The following is a 9,813-nucleotide window of genomic DNA, read 5'->3' as shown; positions in this document are numbered from 1 at the left end:
ACTGGAGAACCTAGAACACGGCAATGACAATAACCTACATCAACGCTGGCATGTAAACCACTGATTCTACAGTTAATATAAAACGCATTATTCAGGCACATTTCAGCCACCTCTTTTGCCCATTAGAACCACTCTACGCAACATCATCAAACAGCGACGTGCACCTATGGTAACATCATTCTACAGGCCACACTTTTTTTTCATGGTGCCTATATATAGGCCTATATATATATATATATATATATATATAGTGACGTCACTGACATCAAAGTACTAATGTACAGTAACTATAACAATAAATGTGTAGTTGCACCACTCAGTTCACACGGGTGTGATTTTTTCTTGTTCTACTTGTGTGTAGGGTTAGTGTGTGGGGTGGCGGTGGCTCAGGGGTAGAGTGGCCGGATGGCAACCGCAAGGCTGCCAGTTCGAACCTGGGCTCTCCCAGAGTTAGTGTCGAAGTGTCCTTGAGCAAGACACTGAACCCCTAATTGCTCCTGATGTACTGGTTGGTGCCTTGCATGGTTTCTGTCGCCATCAGTGTATGAATGTGTGTGTGAATGGGTGGATGGGTTCCAGATTGGAACCTGATTTGTTTAAATCAGTCTGAATGCAGACAGCTCACATACAGGTCACATGGAATCTGATTTTTACAAATGTGAATGCCTCATTCAGAGGTGGTTTGAAATCTGATCTGTCTCAGTCTGAATGCAACAACCTGCTCTAAATCAGATTCCATGTGACGTGTTTAGACTTGTTTTGACTGAGACTTGTTTAAACAAATCAGATTCCAGTCTGGATGCGTCACAGATCTGATTCAGGCTAGATTTGGATGCCAGTCTGACTCTGAACACACAGATCATAAACCAAAGGCAAGAAATCATTGCCTTTGGTTTATGCAGCAGCGCCAGTGATTTGTCGTCATTTATTGTTTATTTCTGTTATATGTTAATGCTTCTGCATATGTTTATTCTATAATCTGAATGTTTGTGTTTTTATGCTTTATTTTGTTATATAGTTTGACGTTGTGGGATTATTTGTGTGAGAGCCAATAAATCCACCAGTGAGAAAGAACTACCATGCCTCGTTCTTAGCTGAAGGAGAGACAGTAAATACAACTCTGGTTTCATTCTTAGCTGAAGGAGAGACAGTAAATACAGCTCGGTTTCATTCTTAGCTGAAGGAGAGACAGTAAATACAGCTCTGGTTTCATTCTTAGCTTAAGGAGAGACAGTAAATACAGCTCTGGTTTCATTCTTAGCTGAAGGAGGGACAGTAAATACAGCTCTGGTTTCATTCTTAGCTGAAGGAGAGACAGTAAATACAGCTCTGGTTTCATTCTTAGCTGAAGGAGAGACAGTAAATACAGCTCTGGTTTCATTCTTAGCTGAAGGAGAGACAGTAAATACAGCTCGGTTTCATTCTTAGCTGAAGGAGAGACAGTAAATACAGCTCTGGTTTCATTCTTAGCTTAAGGAGAGACAGTAAATACAGCTCTGGTTTCATTCTTAGCTGAAGGAGGGACAGTAAATACAGCTCTGGTTTCATTCTTAGCTGAAGGAGAGACAGTAAATACAGCTCTGGTTTCATTCTTAGCTGAAGGAGAGACAGTAAATACAGCTCTGGTTTCATTCTTAGCTGAAGGAGAGAGTAAATACAGCTCTGGTTTCATTCTTAGCTGAATAGAGACAGTAAATACAGCTCTGGTTTCATTCTTAGCTGAAGGAGAGACAGTAAATACAACTCTGGTTTCATTCTTAGCTGAAGGAGAGACAGTAAATACAGCTCTGGTTTCATTCTTAGCTGAAGGAGAGACAGTAAATACAGCTCTGGTTTCATTCTTAGCTGAAGGAGAGACAGTAAATACAGCTCTGGTTTCATTCTTAGCTGAAGGAGAGACAGTAAATACAGCTCTGGTTTCATTCTTAGCTGAAGGAGAGACAGTAAATACAGCTCTGGTTTCATTCTTAGCTGAAGGAGAGACAGTAAATACAGCTCTGGTTTCATTCTTAGCTGAAGGAGAGACGGTAAATACAGCTCTGGTTTCATTCTTAGCTGAAGGAGAGACAGTAAATACAGCTCTGGTTTCATTCTTAGCTGAAGGAGAGACGGTAATTACAGCTCTGGTTTCATTCTTAGCTGAAGGAGAGACAGTAAATACAGCTCTGGTTTCATTCTTAGCTGAAGGAGAGACGGTAAATACAACTCTGGTTTCATTCTTAGCTGAAGGAGAGACAGTAAATACAGCTCTGGTTTCGGATCTATAGAGCCTCACAGTCCCGACGACAAGCGGCCCAGAAGATAATCTCCCATTCATTTCCCCCCATAGACGTTTCATAAAGTATTTATTTAAAGACCTGTAAGCCTCAGACAAAGACGACTCGGATGGTGACAAATCATGACAATAAACACTTAATTAGAAAGAACAACAATATTTTTTCTTCTTTCTAATTATTTGTTCGGACCCAAAACATTTTTTAATTGTCTTTATTTGTCAGAATTATCACCACGAGTTGTCTTTGTCCGAGGCTTACAGGTCTTTAACGTCAACGGGAAAAATGTATATGAAATTCTCTTCTGGGTCGGTCACTCCCACAATGGGCTTTCTTGTGTTATTGTTATTATTTTTACATCATAGTGTCTATTTCACGTCATGATGATGTACGATGATAAGAGCGCCCCTCACTTCACACGGGTGTGATTTGTTTTTTAAAATAATACTCATATTGTTCACTGATTTTGTCCCCCTATGATATAAAACTTTAAATATTTGTGAAGGTAGCGCGGCGATGTTGCACAGAGAACTGCGACCCATTGAAATGAGTTACTGCTTCCCAGCATGCATTGCACTGTTGCACTGTGTTGCACAGAGAACTGTGACCCATTAAAAGTAGTTACTTCTTCCCAGCATGCTGTTTAGACGTTTCGTTTCAGGAAGCGAAGCAGAGGACTGCGGTGCGAAAAGACCACAACATGTCAGCGAGTAAAGTCACATCCCAGACGGTAAAAGCGGATCTCAAACGTGAACCAGAGTGGACCGAAGAAGGAGACAAACTAGTTGGGCTATTTAAGAGAGAGATGACGGAGGAACAGATCTACCAGGCAGCCATGCTGAAGCAGCCTGTGATAAAGTTACACAGAATAAGTATGTGCATGTTTTCATGTCACTGTACACTTTGATTTCATCTTCAACAGAAAGCACATGTACACAAATGTTGTCGGTGGAGTAACTATACTATCTATTCTATTCTATTCTAGAGTATGTTTTGCACTCGTCTGTCTGTGTGTGTGTGTGTGTCCGTCTGTGAACAGCTAATCTCCGGCACCGTTGGCTTGATCGCAGCCAAACTCTGCACACACTCCCTGGATGCCAGAGCTAAACCTCTGCCCCAAAGTTTTCACATAGCCCTGTTATAGCGCCACCAGGAGGCAAACCACATTTTTTGACCGTACACCTACAGAATTTGTCCAAACATCACGCAACTTGGTACACATTATCTCTATAGCCATTAAACAAAACTGGTCTTCCAGATTTTTCATACTTCATCCTGATTGGCTAAGATTGGCTTCCAAAGTTTACAGGAGTGCTCCATTCTAAGCAAAATGCTGCAAATCATGAACACATTGTGGGATTTCCATGAAATTTTGCACGCACATTCCCGCTAGGCAGAGGAAGAAACTTCTCAAATCAGCCTCATGGTGGCGCTATAACTGGCCTATTTGTGTTTTCACCTATAACTGCACCGATCTGTGTAAAACTTTGTATGCACACTCCCTAGAGGCCAAGGAAAAACCTTTGCTCTCTATTGTTCACATCTGCTCTTTATAGCGCCACCAGGAGGCCGTGTGTAAAACACTTTTTTATTACTCCTTCAGATTTTATCAAACTTTCACACATGTCTGTAGTCATGTGATCAACAAGGGTCTGTTTGATTTATCATATTCTAGACTGACCATACGTCCTCTTTTGGGAGGCTGTCCGGGGGGGTTTATAAATTACTTCAAATGTCGGGGGTTTTGCGCGTATCATCTGTGCAGAGAACGCTCACAGACCATTAAAGCATGTGTATTTACAATGCAGTTGTAAATACTTGACTCAAGCAGTGGGAGGGAGGGGGGAGGGGAGGAGGAATGCAGAGTGTGTGCTCGGACTATTCCAGCTGTCTACTCCATTCAAGGGTGTGTTACAGAGAGACACACAACCACATTTCGGTAAAAGACCACAACATGTCAGCGAGTAAAGTCACATCCCAGACGGTAAAAGCGGATCTCAAACGTGAACCAGAGTGGACCGAAGAAGGAGACAAACTAGTTGGGCTTTTTAAGAGAGAGATGTCGGAGGAACAGATCTACCAGGCAGCCATGCTGAAGCAGCCTGTGATAAAGTTACACAGAATAAGTATGTGCATGTTTTCATGTCACTGTACACTTTGATTTCATCTTCAACAGAAAGCACATGTACACAAATGTTGTCGCTACTCTGTGGAGTAACGGAGTAATGCTTCCTCCTAGGAGTCCTAGCGCTAAACTCAAACTGTAGTTAATTGTCTCCACCAGGCCGAAGGCATGGGGAGAGTATGTTTTGCACTCCGTCTGTCTGTGTGTGTGTGTGTGTGTGTGTGTGTGTGTGTGTGTGTGTGTGTGTGTGTGTGTGTGTGTGTGTGTGTGTGTGTGTGTGTGTGTGTGTGTGTGTGTGTGTGTGTGTGTGTGTGTGTGTGTGTGTGTGTGTGTCCGTCCGTGAACAGCTAATCTCCGGCACCGTTGGCTTGATCGCATCCAAACTCTGCACACACACTCCCTGGATGCCAGAGCTAAACCTCTGCCCCAAAGTTTTCACATAGCCCTGTTATAGCGCCACCAGGAGGCTGATTTTTGCAAACCACATTTTTTGACCGTACACCTACAGAATTTGTCCAAACATCACGCAACTTGGTACACATTATCTCTATAGCCATTAAACAAAACTGGTCTTCCAGATTTTTCATACTTCATCCTGATTGGCTAAGATTGGCTTCCAAAGTTTACAGGAGTGCTCCATTCTAAGCAAAATGCTGCAAATCATGAACACATTGTGTGATTTCCATGAAATTTTGCACGCACATTCCCGCTAGGCAGAGGAAGAAACTTCTCAAATCAGCCTCATGGTGGCGCTATAACTGGCCTATTTGTGTTATCACCTATAACTGCACCGATCTGTGTAAAACTTTGTATGCACACTCCCTAGAGGCCAAGGAAAAACCTTTGCTCTCTATTGTTCACATCTGCTCTTTATAGCGCCACCAGGAGGCCGTGTGTAAAACACTTTTTTATTACTCCTTCAGATTTTATCAAACTTTCACACATGTCTAGTCATGTGATCAACAAGGGGATTTATCATATTCTAGACTGACCATACGTCCTCTTTTGGGAGGCTGTCCGGGGGGGTTTATAAATTACTTCAAATGTCGGGGGTTTTGCACGTATCATCTGTGCAGAGAACGCTCACAGACCATTAAAGCATGTGTATTTACAATGCAGTTGTAAATACTTGACTCAAGCAGTGGGAGGGGGGGGGGGGAGGGGAGGAGGAATGCAGTGTGTGTGCTCTGACTATTCCAGCTGTCTACTCCTCCATTCAACAGTGTGTTACAGAGAGACACACAGCTATACATCTCCTTACAACAGTGTGTTACTGGAATTTAGCTGTTAAATACATAAATAGCGCTTGACTACAAATAATTCACTTTCGGTTCTGCCTATTTCGGTTCCTGACCTAAACACGGGTCAGGAACCGATAGGCAGAACCGAAAGTGTATTATTTGTATGGGTACCCGGTACCAACCATGTGTTCATTTGGTTCCTACTTGGAACTGAATTTCAGTACCCAACTAGAAAAAGTGCCCTTCCGGGCACAGGTCTCCACCAGGAGGATAGGAGTGTGTGTGATGTTTGGCAAAATGTTTAGGAGGATTTTTTTTCCTTCATTTTGTTGAGGAAATGCAGAGCCAGATCACTCATAGCATCTCTGAGGATAGAATTCTGGATGAGCAGGACATGTGCAGCATTTTGTACAAAACGGGCCACTCCTGAAAACTTTGGAAGGCAATCTTAGCCAATCAGTGTACAATCTGAGAAATCCAACAGACTCGTCTTGATCACATGACTACAGAGATCATGTGTACCGATTTGAGGCATTTTGTTCCAAAAATGTGTTTTGCAAAAATCAACCTGTTGGTGGCGCTATAACAGGCCAATGTGAAAAGGGTGCGATATATTCCTCAGCCTAGTAAGAAAATGTGTGAAAGATTTCACGTAAATTGCATGCTGCGTTCATGATTTGAGGCTATTGTTCAAAACGGGGCAATCTTGCAAACTGTGAAAGCCAATTATAGGCAATTAGGATGGAATATGAAATATCAGACAGATCCGACTTGAGCACATGACCATAGAGATACTGTGTAACTATTTGTGAGATTTTTGGACAGAATCTGGAGGAGTAATATCAAAAAATGTGTTTTACAAAAGTCGGCCTCCTGGTGGCGCTATAAAAGGCAGATGCGGAAAATATAGGTAAAAGGTTTGTCCTTGGCCTCTAGGGAGTGTGCATGCAACGTTTCACGCAGATCGGTGCAGTTTTAGGTAAAAAAAATGTGAAAAGCTGCCTCATGGTGGCGCTATAACAGGCCGTTCTGGAAAATGTGGGGCAGAGGTTCATCGTTGGCATCCAGGGAGTGTGTGTGCAAAGTTTGGCATCGACCGGGTTAACGGTGCCGGAGATTAGCTGTTCACAGACGGACGGAAGGACGGAAGGACGGAAGGAAGGACGGACACACACACGGACGGAGTGCAAAACATACTCTCTCCCCATGCCTTCGGCCTGGTGGAGACAATAACCATCCCTAAATACCAACACAGCTTGCATGTGTAGCCTGACGTTGGGAGGGGCTGTAATTGACAATTGTACAATTTGGGCTGAACAATGGAAGAGGACCAGATTCCCTTCTCCCAAGTACCGGTGTCGCTCTGAGCTAGTTAAGATCAGAGAGACACCTCAATAGTGAGGTGAAAAGGAGTAACATTCCTCTCTTTCACTGGCTCGCTAAATTGCCAGATGCGCCCGTTTGTCTACAAACTGAATTAACAATCGACCACCCCTGGATTAACCTGACAGCAAAGGTTTTTTTTTGAGAGACCACAGATCGGATAAGAGAGAGAGAGAGGTGGCTATCGGGACACGACCCAGGGTCAGACCCAGGTCTGACCGAGAGATGAACTCTCACAGGATGGACCAAGATGGGGTTTTCTACCTCGTTGCATTACAACACGCACGCACCACTGATACTCCAATCATCAATACATGCTCCCTGTTTTTGTTCTCAATGTAATCATTTTCTACCTGTTGACATATGGAAACTATGGAACATGTAAAATGAGTGAGCGAGGCTGAAGGGAGTGTGTGTGTGTGTGTGTGTGCACATCTGTGTACTAACACTTGAAAGAGGAGATGGCTTAGAGATTGGGCCAGCGATAAGGAAAGAGTGATAGGTACACAGGGCAGCGCTTTCCCCTGTTCCTGTGTGCCATAAAAGCTGGAAAAGCAATTCTGTTAAATCCCCAACTAAAACTGGTTCAAACTAGATTTGGAGTAAGACAAAGGAAAACGCCTAATTTAGTTTCAGACCTTTCCATATAACGAAGTGTCAACTAAGACACGAGGCTCTTTTTACTCGGGACCCCGGCTGCCTCACATCAGCCCAACAGGCGGCCGGTGGGCTCTGACAATTGCACCGATCAGCGACTAGCCGCGCAGGTCGGTGACTCAGGAAAACCACAACAGGACTCTGAGAGCAAGACCCGTTTGCTAACAACTTGTGGGTTTTCATATGAAACGAATTGGTCGACTTTTATACTTTATACTTTAACTAAAGAAGGACGAGTAAAGATACACTCGCGTGCAGCGCTGGGAAACTAATTTGACAACTTTACCCTGGTATCCAGTGTCCGAGCACCGTTGAGGTTTATCATCAAAAAGGTGGGTCAAGGATTTATTGAGAAAACATTCAGGCTCCCAGAACGACATTCGTTTGATACAAATAGTGTTCAGAACTAATGATAAGGTGAGCTCCCTTTAGATTTAGTTTTGTCACTTAAATCTTAAAATCAACGCAACCATCTAAGCTACCTCTCCTCGCGAGAAGATCATTCTTTTTCCCTCTGTCTTCTTCCTAAAACTATTTTCTATTTCTGCATTGTGCTTGTAAATTGAACGGAGCTATAGTTGGAATTTTTGTTTGATTAAAGGAGCATTCAGTGAATTGGGTGATTTGGAAAACAAATGTGCACATGCACGCTCTACAGTGGGGGGAAGTGCAACAGGCCAACAGCATGTGCACCAAGGCCCGCCCCCAGTCGATCATGATTGGAGGAAGGCCCCGCTTTGCCACCCGCCACCAAAACTGAAACTAGGGTTTTTTGACCCCAGGGGCTCACTGGGGACAGGTAGGAACTCCTTATATGGTCAGCACACTCTATAGTAGGGAGGATTATCCAGAAAAAAAGAAAAAATAAGTGATATTTGAATTAAGTAAAATCACTGAATATACCTTTAAGACTGGACTTTATAACGTTTGCCCTTGGCTATTTTGCACAACTCGTGTGCGAATTACCCAGGAGCAACCACCACAGTCTACCAAATATAACTTTTCAACGCGCATGGTTAAGTCCTTATGGCTCATGTCCAAATTGAATTAACCATGACGCGCCCGTTCCTGCTATGTGTTTATTGATTGTATGAATAAACTCGACCAGGTGCAAGTGTTTTGTAACCAGTATTTCGATATAATAAATATCTCATTTTGCTAGTACAATCTAAACAAACCTCCGGACTATTCTTTGATTCTGTCTGTGTGCATTTGATCTGTTTTACATTGAGGGGAACTGTATACACAGTATTTATCTACCGGTTTCAAGAACTCACGTCTTCAGATAGACGTTTTTATGAGAAGATACACAGTATGTACATAGTTTCAACTCGCTTCATTCCGAGTTGAAAATATTTATATATTGGCAGGCGAATTACCTCTTAATCAGCCTAATAATCCCTAGACATGTTATTTTAAAACATTTTATTTAGCCTGTTTCTCTCTCCTCATTCTCCCTCTCAGATGTCCTTCCTGCCCAACTCAAACATGTCTACAGCAGAAAGAGCCATCTCAACCAACACCAGGGAATTCATACAGGAGAGAAGCCCTACGCCTGTGACCAGTGTGGGACTAGCTTCAGCCGGAGCAGTAATCTCAAACGTCACCAGAGAATGCATACAGGAGAGAAGCCCTACCAGTGTGACCAATGTGGGACTAGGTTCGCCCTGAAAAGTGCTCTCAAACTTCACCAGAGAATTCATACAGGAGAGAAGCCCTACCAGTGTGACCAATGTGGGACTAGGTTCGCCCTGAAAAGTGCTCTCAAACTTCACCAGAGAATTCATACAGGAGAGAAGCCCTATGCCTGTGACCAATGTGGGACTAGGTTCAGCCAGAGCAATCAACTCAAACGTCACCAGAGAATGCATACAGGAGAGAAGCCCTACCACTGTGACCAATGTGGGACTAGGTTCGCCTTGAAAAGTACTCTCAAACTTCACCAGAGAATTCATACAGGAGAGAAGCCCTACCAGTGTGACCAATGTGGGACTAGGTTCGCCCTGAAAAGTGCTCTCAAACTTCACCAGAGAATTCATACAGGAGAGAAGCCCTATGCCTGTGACCAATGTGGGACTAGGTTCAGCCAGAGCAATCAACTCAAACGTCACCAGAGAATGCATACAGGAGAGAA

The 9,813-nt window shown here is 43.3% G+C and overlaps 1 protein-coding gene across 1 annotated transcript in view; it reads right to left on the bottom strand.

Annotated features, from left to right (window-relative positions):
- The window catches only part of spag17 (sperm associated antigen 17), a gene marked incomplete at its 3' end in the record, with an annotated part of 54,743 nt that overhangs the window by 27,075 nt on the left and 17,855 nt on the right, over positions 1-9,813 (bottom strand). Inside the window, exon 17 of the mRNA XM_079491304.1 lies at positions 1-10. This exon is cut by the window's left edge and continues 145 nt beyond it. Within this exon, the coding sequence (XP_079347430.1) occupies positions 1-10 (10 nt within the window). The remainder of the gene's footprint in view (positions 11-9,813) is intronic.

This window comes from Electrona antarctica (assembly GCF_951216825.1).
Source record: "Electrona antarctica genome assembly, chromosome: 21".
Lineage (NCBI taxonomy): Eukaryota > Metazoa > Chordata > Actinopteri > Myctophiformes > Myctophidae > Electrona > Electrona antarctica.
Note: the sequence above shows the minus strand (reverse complement) of the source record. Positions and strands in the feature narration are given on the sequence as shown.